The sequence below is a fragment of the Callionymus lyra genome, chromosome 10 (assembly GCF_982586985.1).
Source record: "Callionymus lyra chromosome 10, fCalLyr1.hap1.1, whole genome shotgun sequence".
NCBI classification, from domain to species: Eukaryota; Metazoa; Chordata; class Actinopteri; order Syngnathiformes; family Callionymidae; genus Callionymus; species Callionymus lyra.
The window spans coordinates 5,320,898-5,340,991 of NC_141827.1; the positions used below are offsets into that span (position 1 = coordinate 5,320,898).

General features: G+C 39.5%; 1 protein-coding gene across 1 annotated transcript; it reads left to right on the top strand.

Annotated features, from left to right (window-relative positions):
* Window positions 1-8,865: 8,865 nt before the first annotated feature.
* LOC148069999 (uncharacterized) lies at window positions 8,866-19,950 on the top strand. The gene is made up of 6 exons (XM_087801296.1): window positions 8,866-8,981; window positions 16,291-16,508; window positions 16,658-16,757; window positions 16,934-17,029; window positions 17,109-17,620; window positions 17,720-19,950. The coding sequence occupies exons 1-6, from the start codon at window positions 8,940-8,942 to the stop codon at window positions 19,140-19,142; spliced, it is 2,391 nt and encodes a 796-aa protein (XP_087657422.1). The 5' UTR covers window positions 8,866-8,939; the 3' UTR covers window positions 19,143-19,950.
* The last annotated feature ends 144 nt before the right edge of the window (window positions 19,951-20,094 follow it).

Consider the following 20,094-nt stretch of genomic DNA (forward strand, 5'->3'; position numbering starts at 1 on the left):
TTTCATGCCATTCTGTCTTCACGTGTGACACAAAGAGTTCAGAGGGTTTTATATTTATTATTTATACTCTTGACTCTGAGATTCTTTTCTTTAGTCATGTTTTAAATATGGCAGCAGATGATGTGGACTGTGAAGGACGTGAAGGACCCTGACAGTCGCACTTCATGGCTGGTTAGTTCTGACCACCAGCAAAAGTGCCATGTGGCTGCGAACATGTGCAACGACCCCACGTGTTTTAAAACATGCTAGTTGAGAAAGTTACCGAGTGACCAGATATGAATGATTAATACTTTATCGATCCCACATTTCTAGCAGCTTTAATTTATTAAAGAGACATTAAAACAGAAAATATACACATCAATGTAGCTTTCAAATAAAAATAAATGTAAAAATTAACTAGCTAAGGAATAATAAAAGAACATTTATTTAAAAATGATTAAAATGTTAAATATTAGATATATTTTGTAATACAATGTTTATGAACAGGAAAAGGTATGTAACAATAAAGTGTGTAGTAACAGTAAAATGTGTTTCAATAAAGTGTGTATTAAAAATAAATCTATTCATCAATTAAGTGTGTATTAACAGTAAAGATATGTAACAATAAAGTGTGTATTAACAGTGACACACGTTTAACAATAAATTGTGTATTAACAGTAAAACATGTGTAATAATAAAGTGTGTATTAACAGCAAATATATGTAACAATAAAGTGTATAAGAACAGTAAATATGTGAAAGAATAAAGTGTGTATTAATAGTAAAACATGTGTAACAATAAAGTGTATATGAACAGTAAAATATGTGAAAAAATAAAGTGTGTATTAATAGTAAAACATGTGTAACAATTAAGTGTATATGAACAGTAAAATATGTGAAAAAATAAAGTGTGTATTAATAGTAAAACATGTGTAACAATAAAGTGTATATGAACAGTAAAATATGTGAAAGAATAAAGTGTGTATTAATAGTAAAACATGTGTAACAATAAAGTGTATATGAACAGTAAAATATGTGAAAGAATAAAGTGTGTATTAATAGTAAAACATGTGTAACAATAAAGTGTATATGAACAGTAAAATATGTGAAAAAATAAAGTGTGTATTAATAGTAAAACATGTGTAACAATAAAGTGTATATGAACAGTAAAATATGTGAAAGAATAAAGTGTGTATTAATAGTAAAACATGTGTAACAATAAAGTGTATATGAACAGTAAAATATGTGAAAGAATAAAGTGTTTATTAACAGTAAATATGTGAAAGAATAAAGTGTTTATTAACAGTAAATATGTGAAAAAATAAAGTGTGTATGAACAGTAAATATGTGAAAGAATAAAGTGTGTATGAACAGTTAATATGTGAAAGAATAAAGCGTGTATGAACAGTAAATATGTGAAAGAATGAAGGGTGTATGAACAGTAAATATGTGAAAGAATAAAGTGTGTATGAACAGTAAATATGTGAAAGAATAAAGTGTGTATGAACAGTAAATATGTGAAAGAATAAAGTGTGTATGAACAGTAAATATGTGAAAGAATAAAGTGTGTATGAACAGTAAATATGTGAAAGAATAAAGTGTGTATGAACAGTAAATATGTGAAAGAATGAAGTGTGTATGAACAGTAAATATGTGAAAGAATAAAGTGTGTATGAACAGTAAATATGTGAAAGAATAAAGTGTGTATGAACAGTAAATATGTGAAAGAATAAAGTGTGTATGAACAGTAAATATGTGAAAGAATGAAGGGTGTATGAACAGTAAATATGTGAAAGAATAAAGTGTGTATGAACAGTAAATATGTGAAAGAATAAAGTGTGTATGAACAGTAAATATGTGAAAGAATAAAGTGTGTATGAACAGTAAATATGTGAAAGAATGAAGTGTGTATGAACAGTAAATATGTGAAAGAATAAAGTGTATATGAACAGTAAATATGTGAAAGAATAAAGTGTGCATGAACAGTAAATATGTGAAAGAATAAAGTGTGCATGAACAGTAAATATGTGAAAGAATAAAGTGTGTATGAACAGTAAATATGTGAAAGAATAAAGTGTGTATGAACAGTAAATATGTGAAAGAATAAAGGGTGTATGAACAGTAAATATGTGAAAGAATGAAGTGTTTATTAACAGTAAATATGTGAAAGAATAAAGTGTGTATGAACAGTAAATATGTGAAAGAATAAAGTGTGTATGAACAGTAAATATGTGAAAGAATAAAGTGTGTATGAACAGTAAATATGTGAAAGAATAAAGTGTGTATGAACAGTAAATATGTGAAAGAATAAAGTGGATATGAACAGTAAATATGTGAAAGAATAAAGTGGATATGAACAGTAAATATGTGAAAGAATAAAGTGTGTATGAACAGTAAATATGTGAAAGAATAAAGTGGATATGAACAGTAAATATGTGAAAGAATAAAGTGTGTATGAACAGTAAATATGTGAAAGAATAAAGTGTGTATGAACAGTAAATATGTGAAAGAATAAAGTGTGTATGAACAGTAAATATGTGAAAGAATAAAGTGTGTATGAACAGTAAATATGTGAAAGAATAAAGTGGATATGAACAGTAAATATGTGAAAGAATAAAGTGTGTATGAACAGTAAATATGTGAAAGAATAAAGTGGATATGAACAGTAAATATGTGAAAGAATAAAGTGTGTATGAACAGTAAATATGTGAAAGAATAAAGTGTGTATGAACAGTAAATATGTGAAAGAATAAAGTGTATATGAACAGTAAATATGTGAAAGAATAAAGTGTGTATGAACAGTAAATATGTGAAAGAATAAAGTGGATATGAACAGTAAATATGTGAAAGAATAAAGTGTGTATGAACAGTAAATATGTGAAAGAATAAAGTGTGTATGAACAGTAAATATGTGAAAGAATAAAGTGTATATGAACAGTAAATATGTGAAAGAATAAAGTGTGTATGAACAGTAAATATGTGAAAGAATAAAGTGTTTATTAACAGTAAATATGTGAAAGAATAAAGTGTGTATGAACAGGAAATATGTGAAAGAATAAAGTGTGTATGAACAGTAAATATGTGAAAGAATAAAGTGTTTATTAACAGTAAATATGTGAAAGAATAAAGTGTGTATGAACAGGAAATATGTGAAAGAATAAAGTGTGTATGAACAGTAAATATGTGAAAGAATAAAGTGTTTATTAACAGTAAATATGTGAAAGAATAAAGTGTGTATGAACAGTAAATATGTGAAAGAATAAAGTGTATATGAACAGTAAATATGTGAAAGAATAAAGTGTGTATGAACAGTAAATATGTGAAAGAATAAAGTGTTTATTAACAGTAAATATGTGAAAGAATAAAGTGTGTATGAACAGTAAATATGTGAAAGAATAAAGTGTTTATTAACAGTAAATATGTGAAAGAATAAAGTGTGTATGAACAGGAAAGAACATGTTTCAATTAAGTGTGTAGAAGAGTGTGTCTATTGAGATGCAAGACACTAACGAAGGGGTTAAAAGAAGACGCTCAGCATCGTCTCACATGTTGACACGAACACGTATGTGCTCTTCATATGGAATCTTCTCCAGGCTTCTCAGCAACAGCAAGTGTGCGTTCCATTTTTAGACACAGGCAGGTCTGTGTGTCTCCACTCAAGATTGTGTGTTTGTGTGTGTAGAAGTCATCTGACACGCTCTCTCTCCTCCCTCCGTCCGCCTCCACACTTCCACAGGAACGTGTCAGAGACTTCCAGATGCAGCAGTCATTAACACACACACACACACACACACACACACACACACACACACACACGCACTGATCACGCACACACACACACACACACACTGATCACGCCATCATGGCAGATGAGGATGCTCTCCATGTCTCCTGGTTAACAAAGCGACGCACACATGCGAGGATCTGGTCGAGCCAGCTCGTAACCATAACAACTAAACGGTGGAGGCAGCATGACTGAGTGAATCCAGGTCCTCGTACGTGTTCACGTGTGGAAGACATTGAATATATATACAGTGCCTTGCGAAAGTATTCGGCCCCCTTGAACCTTTCAAAATTTTGCCACATTTCAGGCTTCAAACATAAAGATATAAAATTTTAATTTTTTGTCAAGAATCAACAACAAGTGAGACACAATCGTGAAGTGGAACGAAATTTATTGGATCATTTAAACTTTTTTAACAAATAAAAAACTGAAAAGTGGGGCGTGCAATATTATTCGGCCCCCTTGCGCTAATGCTTTGTAGCGCCACCTTTTGCTGCAATTACAGCTGCAAGTCTCTTGGGGTATGTCTCTATCAGTTTTGCACATCGAGAGACTGGAATTCTTGCCCATTCTTCCTTGCAAAACAGCTGGAGCTCAGTGAGGTTGGATGGAGAGCGTTTGTGAACAGCAGTCTTCAGCTCTTTCCACAGATTCTCGATTGGATTCAGGTCTGGACTTTGACTTGGCCATTCTAACACCTGGATACGTCTATTTGTGAACCATTCCATTGTAGATTTGGCTTCATGTTTTGGATCATTGTCCTGTTGGAAGATAAATCTCCGTCCCAGTCTCAGGTCTTTTGCAGACTCCAACAGGTTTTCTTCCAGAATGGTCCTGTATTTGGCTCCATCCATCTTCCCATCAATTTTAGCCATCTTCCCTGTCCCTGCTGAAGAAAAGCAGGCCCAAACCATGATGCTGCCACCACCATGTTTGACAGTGGGGATGGTGTGTTCAGGGTGATGAGCTGTGTTGCTTTTACGCCAAACATATCGTTTTGCATTGTGGCCAAAAAGTTAGATTTTGGTTTCATCTGACCAGAGCACCTTCTTCCACATGTTTGGTGTGTCTCCCAGGTGGCTTGTGGCAAACTTTAAACGAGACTTTTATGGATATCTTTGAGAAATGGCTTTCTTCTTGCCACTCTTCCATAAAGGCCAGATTTGTGCAGTGCACGACTGATGTTGTCCTATGGACAGACTCTCCCACCTCAGCTGTAGTTATCTGCAGTTCATCCAGAGTGATCATGGGCCTCTTGGCTGCATCTCTGATCAGTCTTCTCCTTGTTTGAGATGAAAGTTTGGAGGGACGGCCGGGTCTTGGTAGATTTGCAGTGGTCTGATACTCCTTCCATTTCAATAGAATTGCTTGCACAGTGCTCCTTGAGATGTTTAAAGCTTGGGAAATCTTTTTGAATCCAAATCCGGCTTTAAACTTCTCCACAACAGTATCTCGGACCTGCCTGGTGTGTTCCTTTGTCTTCATGGTTCTCTCTTTAAACAGAACCCTGAGACTATCAAAGAGCAGGTGCATTTATACGGAGACTTGATTACACACAGGTGCATTCTATTTATCATCATCAGTCATTTAGGACAACATTGGATCATTCAAAGATCCTCACTGAACTTCTGGAGTGAGTTTGCTGCACTGAAAGTAAAGGGGCCGAATAATATTGCACGCCCCACTTTTCAGTTTTTTATTTGTTAAGAAAGTTTAAATTATCCAATAAATTTCGTTCCACTTCACGATTGTGTCCCACAAAAAATTAAAATTGTATATCTTTATGTTTGAAGCCTGAAATGTGGCGAAATGTTGAAAGGTTCAAGGGGGCCGAATACTTTCGCAAGGCACTGTATATATATCCACTGCTATCCTGGACATTCACTGAAAAGTTACAGAATTAAAAACATGTCTGATCAATATTTAACACAGGAAGTTCCAGGCTGGTGGTTAGAGATCAAACTCTATTGATTCATTGGGGAGATTCCTTTGGAAAATTTGGAATTATTAAACAATATTTATGTCACAGAACAGATTGGAATCCAGTAGGATCTTGAATCCTACTAGTACAGATTGGAATTCCATGATTCAGTCTATTTTCCAAAACATTTTGATGGAATTTGAATTTCTCCTATTAGAATTGGAGATTGTCCTGCTAGAATACCTATTTGTCCTAGAACAGATTGGAATTCCAATATTCAGACCCCAAATAAAGACCCAAAGTCTCTCATAGGATCTGGAATCCTACTAGTAGAGATTGGAATTACTACTACTGAACTGGGACCTGAATATTGTAATTCCAATTTCTACTAGTAGAATCTGGAATCCTACTAGTACAGATTGGAATTCCATGATTCAGTCTATTTTAGAATTGGAGATTGTCCTGCTAGAATTCCCATTTGTACCAGCACAGATTGGAATTCCAATCTGTGCTGGTAGGATTCCAGATCCAACTGGATTCCAATCTGTACTGTGACATATACAACAGTGGCTTATTGAAGGTATCTTCATCTAGAAATGGAATATTCCAAATTAGGCGGCATTTGTGGCCCTTCAGCAGATTTTATTCAGTTATTAACTGCACTTTACGTCGAGAGAAAATTATTTTTTAATTCTAAACATGAACTTTTTTAAAGCCAAAACAAGATCAAGATACAATTTTAACAAAACGCTGCAAGGTAAAGCCGCAAAGTGTTGGTGCTTATTTTGTTGACATTTTTTTGTTGTTGTACTGGATGAAGATAAAGACCTTTACACTCTAAATACTTTCAATAACTCTGTGTATGAAGTCACTGTTTGACCCTCGTCATCAACTCTTCCTCAAGAAAGTTTGGACAGTGATGTTCTAGAAGAACTTCGATCCTTCGTCAAAGTCGGTTAATTCTTGCCGCAGCGTTTGACTCGATTGACTCTATGTTTGACTCGTATTTCCGGGTCGCGTCACCAATTTGTTGGGGTTTTGTTCCGAAGAACTGACCCCTCCCCGAAATCATTACTCGGTGGTGGTAAAGAAGGACAAAGACACAGGAGTGACTTCAAGAGAAAACGCTCGTTCAGTGAAATATGCAAAAGTCAGAGACACAACTTACATGATCGTCTTCATTTGCCGAGTGCAATGTTCTAACGAAATGCATCATTGGACAGCAACTCTGAACAATTGGCTTGATCTGGACAGTTACCAGAATCTAGAGAGAACTCATCTTACTCAGATGGTGTCCTTGAGCAGAGACTCGCTAGCACCATCTTTAGATTTGTTATGGTTCTCTCAGTGTGTAGGCTTGACCTGAATCTAGACGATCGATACAGAATAATTGTTATTTCCCCACAGGACCAAGTCTTTAAATGGGACCTGTTATGATTTGACATGTTTTAAACATGACCTTCAGCACACGTTGGTCAAACTCACCTTCAACCCTCAGTCTAGCTGACCTTTCCAGATGTCAGTGCTAAATATAAGTAACATTATTAATGTCAAAAATGAACAGTAACAGTAAAACTGATGTTGAAAGAAAGGGAATTTGACAGAAATTTTATATTTCTGGTAAGATTTGTTCGGACCACGACTTTAAATTATATTTTGATTACGAGAGACTGAACCAGAGTCCCCACGAATCGCCAAAAGGATCATGGGAATGTTGGGGAGCATCTGCCATTTTTGTAGTCCTTGTCAATTTAATTTTTAAATAGATATATCTTGATAATTTAAGACATTCAAATATTTTGATGAGTAGCTACTATAGAGATGTGATATTTGATCCAAAATAATCAAAGAACAACCGTGTCATTGAGCTTCAGTTGAATAAGAACCTTTGGGCACAACCAGAGAGGTTTGGTGTCTCTCTTGAAGGTTCAGTAGAGACCCAACAGTTGAGAGGGACTGTGGAGGCGATTAGGTCAAGTTATTAAGTAAGTAAGTAATAGTTATTTGTAAAGATCTTTCTAGACCAGGGTCACAAAGCGCTTTAACAATCACAAACAATACACAGTTAAAATATATACTTTAAAAGATCAAGACACATAAGACAAACACAGGAGTCCCAAAAAAACACAAATAAAAATGTCTTCAGATGTTTCTTGAAGGAGTCAATAGATCATCAAACACAGAGATGGTTCCAAAGCTTAGGAGCAACAGACTGGAAGGATTTCTCTCCTCTGGTCCTGAAGCGTGTTCAGGAACCATCAGTAGATTCTGATCCACAGACCTCAGAGCCCGAGCTGGGGTGTAAGTCTGGATCAGATCAGTGATGGAAGGTCTGACCATGAATAGATCTGAAAGTAATAACCAGAATTTTAAAATGATCCTGAAAGAAACTGGAAGCCAGTGAAGAGCTTTAAGGATCGGAGAAATGTGAGTTCTTCTACTAGAGCAGCTCAGAATTCTCGTTTCAGAGTTTTGTATTAATTGCAGGCGACACAGATCCTTCTTGTGTGGAGCTTGTGGGTTGAAAACAAATTGTAGTAAAAGTCACTGTTTTGATATTAATGGTTTACTTGTCAATGTAAGGCTGTAAGTAGCAAATAAGACGACGTCTTCATGGCCATTTTTTGGCCATTGAACGATGACTTAAATGTAAGCATGTTGTGAAAAGACATGTTTGGTGGGATCACCTCAAAGACAACAAAGCGATCCTCAGACAGAAGACGTTCATCTCCAGCTTCTCTAAACCGATCAGCGTTTTGTGTTCGCCGACACTGGGCCGCGAAGACTTTTGGACTCCTGGTGTTTTCCCGTGTTTATCGCTGCAGCAGAGACTCCCTCCTGCACACGCTCATGAGTTCGAGCGAGAGGGAGACCGTGGTCGTCGGCGGCCTCCGATTGGCCGACGCCGGTTTGCATTCCACCAATGGCGTCGCCCGCTGCGTGTTTCCCTATATGCTGCTGTACGTCCGTCTGTTCCTCATCCTATGCAGGCAGTGCTGCATACATACATGTGTGTGTGTGAGTGTGTGAGTGTGTGTGTGATGCATAGATCGCGGGCTGTGCAGCAGGGGGAGGGTCCGGGGGAGACACTCTGAAGACATCGCTGCAGAAAAAGGGGGGACACAGATGAGACAGAAGTGAGGGTGAGGAGGAACAGACCGAAAAAAAAAGGAGGAGGAGGAGGAGGAGGAGGAGACGAGCTGCTGGAGGAAGCATCGCCGACGATCGCGGGCGTCTCTCCTCCGTTGCTATAACGATGGGCTGCTGGCTCTCCGGTCCATGGATGGGCGACCAAATGGTGAGTGATGGACGACACCATGGTGTGTGTGAGGAACGTGTTGATGGCGAGTCGGAGAAAATGATCTTTTTCCTTGTGTGTTGATGATAGTGGAAGGTGGTTTCTTGAATTGTTTGCGGGCATCTACACACACACACACACACACACACACAGGTGCCATTTTGTGCTTGAGCTCAGGCTCTGTGTTGTGTGTGTGTGTGTGTTTACTTGAATGTATCCGGGGGTGACTCATGGATGTTCGGCTCGATTCTTCCACGGCTTATGAAATCTGTGAACATTTGAGCTTCGACAATTCCTCATATTTGATTTGATCAGCCTTTAAGATCGTGGGTGTGTGTGCGAGCGAGTGTGTGTGTGTGTGTGTGTGTGTGTGTATCCTGCAGGTATCTGCAGACAGAAAACAGTAGTGACCCAATTGCTTGACGTGGAAGAATCCAGAATCCCAGATCGATGTGTTTCGGGTGTGATGTCACGAGTGTGACGCCGGAGCGAGAACACAGAGTTCCTGTTCGCGGCGCTACGTGAAAGTGGGCCACGGACGTTTGATGCATCCGGAGCTGGAATTGTGTCCGAATGTTTGGACGCCGTTTGATGTCACCGATTGCGCATTTCCCGTGTGATGAGGAGAACTGGTGCAGCACATAAATATATTGATGACTAAGTGTTGAAGTAGCAGGAGGTGTTGATCTCTGGATCTAAACACAGTCGAGTGGTAATTAAAACAGTGTTGATACGCAAATTGAAGGTAAATTTAGAGTCATTTGCATCACGTTGGTGTGAACTTGTTATGCTGTAATGGAGCCTATTCCCTGGATAGCTGGGACAGACTACCAGCAGTTAAAAAATGAAGGATATCTACACAGCGTAATGTACACAAAAGCATCGTATTACGACAAATAGATGTAACTTCTAAGTTAAGTTTAACAATATTAATAAAAAAAAAACTTTTGGAATTTCTCTTTACCTTGATCAGTGCTAGTTATATTTGATATGAAACGTCAGTGGAGAGACATGTCATTGCCACAGAAAAATGGCCTGAATTTTGTTAATTGTTAAACGAGGAGATCCTTTGGATCCATTGACAACACTAGAACTTATTTTCTGTTCATTTAAACTGCAGGTGATGTAAACATATGTTCTGTGTGGGACAGTAAGTCAACACCAAAACAGAAGATTCTTTCGTGAAAAAAAAACATGGATTCGTGTTGATTTTAAATTTAAACTTGTTTTTATTATAGTGTGTCGCATTGCTTAGATTTTCAAGATCACAAACTAATCAACATCTGAAACGTTAATTGAATAGAAAAGTGAACATTTTGACTGGCTGGTTCAAAAAAAGATAAACATTCTGTGAGGAATTTCATCTTAAAAACTTAAGAAACTGCAACTGCAGTTCATACAAAACTCTGCAGCGAGAATTCTGAGCCGCTCTAGTAGAAGAACTCACATTTCTCCTGATACTTAAAACTCTTCACTGGCTGCCAGTTTAATTCAGGATCAGTTTAAAATTCTGGTTCTTAATTTCAGATCAATTCATGGTCAGACTTTCCATCAGTGATTTGACCCAGCTTTACACCCCAGCTCGGACTCTGAGGTCTGTGGATCAGAATCTACTGATGGTTCCTGAACTTCAGGACCAGAGGAGAGAAATCCTTCCAGACTGTTGCTCCTAAGCTTTGGAACCATCTCTGTGTTTGATGATCTACTGACTCCTTCAAGAAACATCTCAAGAAGAAACTATATCGTCTTTATTTATAAAACTTGGCACTATAAAGCGAGACAAAACATACCACTGCTCCACAACGCCAAAAAATTATTGGAAAATTCGTTGGGATTTCCTTGATAGAGCCAAATAAATATGCCAACGTGACGAGGAAATGTTTGGCTTCTTCTTCCGATCAGTGAGCTAAAGCAAGTTAGCCTCAACTTTATGTCCTCGTGCAACACTAACTTCCTCACATTTTGACCTGTAGTCCTGTAACAAAATCCTTCAATTGAGAAATAGTTTTAAAACGTATTTTAACAGAAGTTCTTGTTGCTGATAGATGTCCTTGTTAAGATTTTTTTTTTTATTTCCACGCCACGTAACAAACATGTACTATAAACAAGTTTTTCACATTTTCTCACCAATCCATTTCTGAAGTGTTACGGCTGTGAAACTACTTCACAGTGTTTGTTTCAGCACCTTTGAAGCTTCATCTCTGGTACGTCTGTTCATCTGGTCCTCTTACAAATTGAGATACTTGAAGGAATAGTCCAGCGAAAAATTCACGTAAACAAGTCTCTTGTTTGTCGCAGAAGTTCTCAGACACTCAGGTTAAATCTCAGTGTAAATGTTTGCTTATAGATTTATAAAACTGTTTATTAAAAATAACAGTGAGTGCCAATGTCAGTGTTTCCAACAATTTCAGACAACAAAAGCACAAAACATATTTGAATTGAATTCATCAGTTCACACTGCCTCTGCTATTCTAGCCTCATCTTTGACGCCACAATTACTGCAGCCATGTATGCACAATTACACATGAACAATGTTTGTGTCTAGCTTGCATTTTCATTGGCTAAGCTGTGTACGTTTTTTTAACGAGCAACAGAGTGTTGCATTAATACCTGCATGCAGTTTATCAAATGTAAAATGTAAAATACGTAAAAATATGTATGTAATAATTAGGGTTGTTAACATCTACAATTTATCCAAACAGGCTAGTAGGGTACACAACCTAGTTGAGGGTTCTAACCGTAGTATAAATGTTTTCATGCAGTTGCGCTATACAACCACTAAAGGGTTTTGGCTCCATTCATAATCCCAAAGTAGTAGCTAACAGACAAAAAAATGTATTCTTAATGACAACAAATAGGAACAAAATTATAGCCAAAAAAACAGACAAATGCCAGAACTTAATTTACTGTTTATTTCGTACTATAATGCACACTTAAAATCCATTAATTTTTGCATAAAATACTCTGCCAGTCACCGTAGTATTACTCCACCAGTCACTGTAGTTATACTCTGCCAGTCACCGTAGTATTACTCCACCAATCACCGTAGTTATACTCTGCCAGTCACCGTAGTATTACTCCACCAGTCACCCTAGTTATACTCTGCCAGTTACCGTAGTTATACTCCGCCAGTCACCGTAGTAATACTTTTCTAGTCACTATAGTCTTACCCCGAAGGCACTGTAGTAATACCTTTCTAGTCACCGTAGTATTACTCTGCCAGTCACTGTAGTATTACTCTGCCAGTCACCGTGATAATACTTTGCTAGTCACCGTGGTATTACTCTGCCAGGCTCCATAGTACCATGCCTTGCGGAGTAATACTACGAGACCGCACTACATTCATTTTGTGATTTACGAAAATTTTAAACACCTATTTATGAATACAAGCGTTGAACTTTGTATCCTTTAACTTTCGTTCATAAGAGCTTGTGAGTCGTCGCTGTCAAAGTCTCAAAACTTTATTGACACAACAGTCCTCCGCCATGCATCACATGACCAAAACCTACACGCCTCATTGGTCAACAGCGAAGGTGGAGATGAACTGAGATTTGTTTGTTTGCGTAGATGTTGACACTTATACTATTAATACAGAAATGGCTGATTATAAAGTGCAAGTCATATCTTAGGAAAACTAATGAAATATGCTACTTTATTTTTACTTGTATTTAAAATCAAAGCAACATAAGTCGAGTAAAACAGTAACAGGAAATACCACCTCCTCCAATCGACTGTTTTCTTTCGGTCAAACGTCAGAAGCAGCAGCTGCAAACCAACACGATTTTACTTCTTAAAAATAGAATAACTCTATTTTTAGTCCTTCTCGTGCGTTGCTGAATCATTTTTAGATTTTTCATCAAGCAAGTAAAAAACACCAGAAAGAACGCGTTCACCATCGTGTTCAAATATTTGATTCCACCCTGGACCATGTTTATCGGCAGCTCCCCCCAGATGGTGACTCCCATCATCAGACGTGGAGTCGCGACAAACACAGACTGATGTGGTTTTTGACAGACGCTGTTTGTGTTGTTCTCACAAGTTCAGAGTAAACACTGCAGGAGAGTCGCTCAAACACTGAGGTTCATCATCCGGATGAATCATCCTTCGCCGTCTTATCCCGCAGGATCATTTTCAACCTTTGAATGTGTCGCGTGTCGACTGGAAAGATGAACGACGGAGCTGTGATGGACGCTGTTGGAGGCTCAGCTCTTTGGATGAAAGTAGCAGGAGATTGTTGACGTTCTTCACATTTGATGATCTATTGTCACATTTAAAGAGCTTAAAGCAACAATATGTAACATTTAGAATTTTTTTTTTCATCATTATTTTTCATTTTATTGTTAATGATTGACAGACTTTTCAAGGAGGGTCATATTACATACAAACATAAAGTCCAAGAGTGCATTGAGAACTTCAAAATAAAAGCCCCTATACCTTCAACCAGTTCAACACTATATTGAATATTTTACTCGGCCAGACGGGAAAAACATTTTCAGTATTCAGGACACGAGGGCCAAATCATTTTATGTGGACTTGCCAGATGTAGGGATCAATATGACAGAAGATAAATGTTGATGTTGATATTGCCAACTTTAAAGATGCCAGTGATTAAGCTAAGATAAGAAAAATAGATTATGGATGCCAACAATTGTACAAAAGATTTTCGATAACATTAAAAATGAGGATGAAGAAAATGAATTTGATAGATAGTCCCTTGTTAAATATAAAATTTGTTTGAGTATTCAAAGATTTTGGCCCCTTGTGTGGTTGAGTTTGACACCCCTGATTTAGCATTTAGCAAATAGCATCGACATGGAAATAACATAAAAACGTGTGCATGAAATTTAATTAATTGTTTTTTGTTTAATTTTTTTTTGTTTCATAACAGAGACCACATGGACCTCATGGAGTCGGTTTAAAGTCCACGCAGGAATAGATTCCAGACCAAATTATCTCCATTAACCTATGGATTCATCTTCTTATCTCTTAATGCATTCACTTGTCATTTTCTTAGAGTTGAGGCCTTGATTTTTGTTTCAAATGTTGAAGTCTTCCAAATAAACCTATTACTTTTTAAAGTTGCTCTGAAATCTGGGCGAACGAGAGGTTACGAGAGTCCATTATGACATAATAATGGCTTCACTCCTCCTCCAGCCAGCTGTAATCACGCCCCGCTTTGTTTATACAATGAGTTCCTTGGAGGTGGAGTCTTCCTGGACGATCATACTCCAATCTCAATATTTAAATGAAAAGTTTTGTACAAACTGATCAGTACAATAGAGTGCAACATCTATTTAACACACACTTACATGAAGACATTAGTTAAACATGTTTATTCAGTGAGTCTCCTTGTTTGCTTCTGTATCTGAAAATGACATTATTTCTATAATGCATTTAATGCGTTCCCAACGGTGCACCTTGCTAACGCTAACCTTTACACTCCCATGAGCCCGCAGTGGTCTTAATTCACTGTGGCCTAGATTCAGCAACAGTTTCCTCCATGTTGACTCAAGAGCATCAACATGTTTCACATCCATGACTTTCTCTAAGGGTCTGCTGGGATGGAAGTTTTTTTTCTGTGTGATTCCACATGAGTGGATTCTTGCTGTTTATGTGAAGGGATTTTAGTATCAGCTGCATACAACGTTAACACACAGATATAGATGTGTTTTCTTCACCTAAGAAAAAGGAAATACATTTATTTTTTTCATATCAGTGTTTATGTCAAAGTGTATCTTCGTCAAATGACAAGTTTACGATTCTCCCTGATTCTAAAGAGGAATGAAGTGTAGAAATACACGAGTTGAATTTGACACGTAATGAATGTCAAACTCTGGCGTCTGCAACTGTTCATTTAGTGCGAGCTAATTGCATAAGACTCAGTGGAGTGACACGCGGGTCGGATCGCAGCAACTAATCACACGAGATTAAACTCGTATTAACGAGATGTTTGTGACACGACCGGCTCTCTTGGACACCATGTTTCTGTCAAGGCCCAACGCACTTCCTGTACGGCTCGATGTTCACACGTTGCTATGATGGCAAATTACTTGTTATTTTTATTAATACATGTAGTAAATGTACTTCATGTTTTGCACATTATTCATGAACTCAGGATTATTTTTGTTTCTCTGCATCCATCCGTTTGCTACCATTTATCCCCTATGGGGTTGGAGGGGGGGGGGCTGGAGCTTATCCCGGTTTTATTGGGCGAGAGGCGGGGGACACCCTGGACAGGACACCAATCTGTAGCAAGGCACACAATTCACAATTGAATTGCTGGGATCTAATTTTCCTTAATCAACTATAGTCTTATTTCAACTGTATAGTGTCTTGAGATAACTTTGTTTTGATAAGACACTTTAAATAAAATTGAATTGAATTGAATTGAACCATTGACACACACTCATACCTACATACCATTTCCCCAAGTTCTCAATCAACCTCAGTATGTTTTTGGACTTTGGGAGGAAACCGGAGTGCCTGGAGTAAACCCATACAACACGGGTGGAACATACAAACACAGTCTCCTCCCCCCCAACCCGGAACGAACCACCACTGAGGCGATCACGCTAACCATCTATACATTATACGCATAAACATATAGGAAAAACAAAGGGTTCCATTAGTGTCTGATATAACCTCTTGATCAAAACATCTTTGTTATGTTGCAGGAGCAAAATTCAGAGGTTGCCTTTAAAGAAAAGTTGCAAGCTTACCTTGGATCCTTCTAATGTGTAGAAGAAAGTGTGCTGTGATTCATAAGCTTAAGTATTTTATTATTAATAATATTCAGGACATACATTTGTTTACCACTGAGAACCAGGGCCCCAGACTTGCTGATTCGTATCCTTGCCTTATATCTTATCGACACTTCATAGGACTGGTTGTCGATCAAAAATGTCTATACTGGTACCAATACCTTCATTTAAATACCTGTTCCTGACAATACTTTTTATCAATTCCAATTTTACAAGTTCAATTCTAAAAAAGTGAAAATGACATAACACATTGTAAAAATCTTTAGTTTCTTTTTTTTCCATTACTTCCAGCTCACAAAAAACTCAAAAGTTTCAAGTTACTTCGGATTTACATCCGTACAACCGAAAGATGCAGAATTTTTCGATAATCAATACTTCCGAAGCATTTCGGTCGGTGCCACAAAAGAACTGAAGTTTGATACCCATCCCCTAACACTTAATAGACTACAACAAGCACCTTAAGAGATCTTCTTAAATGTGTCACAAAGTTTCAAAAACAACATTTCAGAAAAATTCTCAAACACAATCTACTTTCACTGTTTCCTCAGGTCAATGGTCGAAGTCTAGCGAACCTCAGTCAACGCGATGCCCTCCGGATACTGGCAGCAAGTCAGCTTCCTGTCACCATGCAAGTCAAGACCCAAAGGGGATGTGGGTCAGAAGCAGAAAGGGGTTCCTGGGAGCCCCTCCCACTTGACCTCAGACACCTGAACCTGCCAATGATGGGGCCAGGGCTGAACCTCCCCAGCCCCTCCTACCAGGACAGGTAAAGAAGACTACTGCTTTAAAATCTCTCTTTCAGTTTCAAGAGGTCGGCTGACGTTTCATCGTCCTCACTCATTGGATCGTAGCTTCTTGGGTGTGTCTTACTTTCGTTAAATTGTAATCAAAATGTTTCTGTGGTTGTTTTTGCAGACATTATTACGCCCATCTAGCTCTGCCACAAGACCACCGCGATGGACATTATGGCTACATGTCCAATTCTCCAAGAGACACCGTGGACATTTGCCAGCAGGTGAAAAATGATTAGTGTTCGATCCATGTAGATTCTCATACGTCCAGTTCATGGTTATTGTGAAGGTTCCAATAAAGTTCCAGGAACTGAAGAAGCATTTTTAGGTCATTTCATTTGAGAAGACGGTCAAAATCAAGATTAATTTCTCATTTTCTGCCTTGTCACAATTTCTCCAGGATCCAGAGATGGCCAGTCGTCGACCCAAGAACCAGAGCTGCTTGATGGGATGTTGCAATGTCAATGCAGACGAACCCCATGGTTTCCACAGTCAGGTGAGAAGTAGTCTGACATATTGACCCACAATAAAGTTGTTTATGTTTTAAAACTGGACTGAGGGATTTTCTTCTGCAGACTGATGAAGACGACTTCATGATGGAGAAACCTTTGGGATTTCTGCCGCTCCACCACGAGTTGGACAGTGGTCTCGGTTGGACTGACGGATCTATTCACCAAGGGGATCTTTCAGGATTAGAGACGGAGGAAGGTGGTCTGGAGGACTGTCATTCACATGGGGCTCTTGCCCCAGGAGGTTGTGGAGGGTTTGGAGGCGGCTCCCCTTCTTCAGAGTCCTTTATTTCATCGGAACTGAGCGACTCCGGGTTCTACAGTGTCAGCACTGGAGAATTCAGGCATTTCCAGAGGCTACTGGAGAAGCGGATGCGACTTTACAATGCCAGACTACAACATCAGGGAGAACCCTGCGAGAGGCGCGAACGGCGCGACAGCTGCCCGAAGAGCCACCGTGAGTTACTGGAAGCTATTCCTGAGACACTGACTATGCAACCACAGTGTCCACGACTGCAGCTGGGACTGGAGGAAGGAGTCAGTCCAGTGATCGACTGCCCACCTCGTGGGCTATTCAGGTATTAAAGAGCTTTAGGTTAAAACATACCTTCATGAATCACTGTTAAAAAGGTAAACATTTTACTTAACTTAACACTTTACCTTCTAATATTTTACAGGGTATCATCAGTCCAGTTCCATAAAGCAGATCGTCCATGTCTAAACCGCCACAGCTCCAGTAGTGGCGCCCTTTTCAATCCTTCCCAGGCCCATGCTGCAGTCTCTCGGATGAATGCGCCGGTCCTTTCTACCTGCAGTACCCCTTCAAGCCACCGGAGACCTTTAGTACCTATGCAGCAGCACCACCAGAGCTCTGCGTCTGTGGGTATGCTGAGGAGAAGTCGCACTCTGCATCATCGCCCTCCACCCCAAGAGAATCGCCGTCGAGCCAGCCACCCGGCGTCTCCTTCTTATTGCGCCGCAACGCTCCACCACTGCGGAGGACTCATGCCACACTCGCTTCCACCACAGGGTCTCCCGGAGGAGGGGGAACTTCGGGATGATGTGCTATCTTCACATCCGTCTAGTCTAACCGTCCCAGTTCAGCAACACCCTAATCTGGGACATATGAGGAGTGCCATATCTCAAGAGCGATTCTTTGACAGCAATCCTAACGGCCAACTAGCCCAGCATGACTGGTGGCACTCGCAGCAGATGAACATGGTCCCTGAACATCTGGTGCAGGAAAGGGAAAGAGAAATGGAGAGGGAGCTTGAACAGCAGCGGCAGATGCAGAAGGAGGAAGAAATGGAAAGGGAGGCCCAGATTCAGGAAGAGATGGAACGGGAACGACAGATAGAGCTGGAGAAGAAGATAGCCAGAGACAAGCAGCATCTTCAGAGTCTAATGGATCATTCTCAGCAAGGGGATGTCAATGATACTTGGCCCAAACCGGCCAGCCGCCAGTCCCAGGCCTGTGCTGCTGGCAAAGGGCCCTACAGTACCCTGGAAGGGCACATTGGTGGTGGATCTAACTGTGGGTTGGATATAAAGAATGGACAAGTGAATCCAAACCTGAGCATAAATCAAAATTCCAGTATGCAGCCAAAACCTAATTTCAACTCTAAACCCATTCCAGCCTCAAGGGTGTCCAGGAGCCAGCTCCTGAGAGATCGGGCGTCGCAACTGGCGGATGAGCGCAACGGTGGGATGAGCACAGACGAGGAGACCAACACAGATTTGCTGATGGGTAGATACTGGAGTCGCACCGAGAGGAGGGAACACTTTCTGTTGGCCCGGGAGCAACGGCAGCAGCAGGCGAGAGGCGGATCGATCAGGGAGGCAAACAAGGCAGGAGCGCTGACAGGACGGGCCTCCGGTTGTGACAAAGAAAACAGGGACGTTCGCATGGCTGGCTCTTTTCAGGACAGCCGCTGCAATACCGTCCTGGAGCTAAGTCAGAGAAAACTGAGCCGTCTGAGGAATCGGAAGATGTTGGACGACTGGACGACCGTGGAGGAGCTGCTCACTCACGGCACCAGGCTGGACAGCCACGAGAACCTGCTGTGTCACAGCTCCCTGCTCACCGTCACGACGGTATAACCGCATGGACGCCTCTTACTGTTTGTGAGCGTGAGTGATGCTTAACTTACACGTCTACATCTGAGCTGATCGTCCCTTGCTCGGCCTCCGTCAGTCCAAAGAGACTGTTAACATGTGGTATATTAGTGTGCAATAAGTGCGAAGGCTACCTTAGTGGAGACTGTTTCACCAGGAAATTGAACTGAGAATCTTGGTCATACATCATTTAAAGGATCGACGTTTAGATTAAGCCAATGATTAAAGACTTTGGTCGTTCCTTCGAAATACATAATTTACTAACAACTTTATTACTAGGCCTTAAAATGTGGTGTCAAAACGATGCGCACATGATTACAAAATGTTTCAATGACATTCCAAGGAACCTAATAAACGCCAAGAACCAATATGGATATCAACTAAATTGGACCAAGTGTCAATCAGATCAAGAGAAGATGTTGACTGTTCACTCAGCGTGAGAGACTCACTGTCATAACTGTCCATCAGTTTATAGCTTTACGTGTGGCGGTGTCACCACTATACAGCACTCTAGTGCATGAGACAAATCAAACGTGTGCTTTCGTACTACTTTTACTTTCATGATGATTGGATGCAGATTTACCACCCTTTGAAAAAAAGGAGCAATACTGTTTTGCGTGACGTACCTGGCACAAACATCGCTTTACCATCAGAACCAATGAACACGTAAACTGTAGCGAGGCAGACGGCGGCAAGAAAAACATGAACAAATTCAGTCAAATTCACCACTTGAGCATCATTAATGAAACTGACAGAACAGGAGCGAGCAGACATCACGATGGATGAATTCCACGGATAAGGTAAAGTTTTACCTTACCTTATAACTGGCGGTCGGATTTAGCACAGTTTAGCTAAACTTAAGTCCAACACTATCAGAAAGCACTCAAGAGATTGCAGTCATCCGCCAAGCAGCTCATTTATACCCAACATTTCGTTT

Bases quoted from the DNA above. Each gene is read 5' to 3' on its own strand.
- LOC148069999 (XM_087801296.1), top strand. From the start codon at position 8,940: ATGGGCTGCTGGCTCTCCGGTCCATGGATGGGCGACCAAATG. The intron at 16,509-16,657 runs GTAAAGAAGACT...TTGTTTTTGCAG, and splicing joins AGCCCCTCCTACCAGGACAG to ACATTATTACGCCCATCTAG. The intron at 17,030-17,108 runs GTGAGAAGTAGT...TTTCTTCTGCAG, and splicing joins CCCATGGTTTCCACAGTCAG to ACTGATGAAGACGACTTCAT.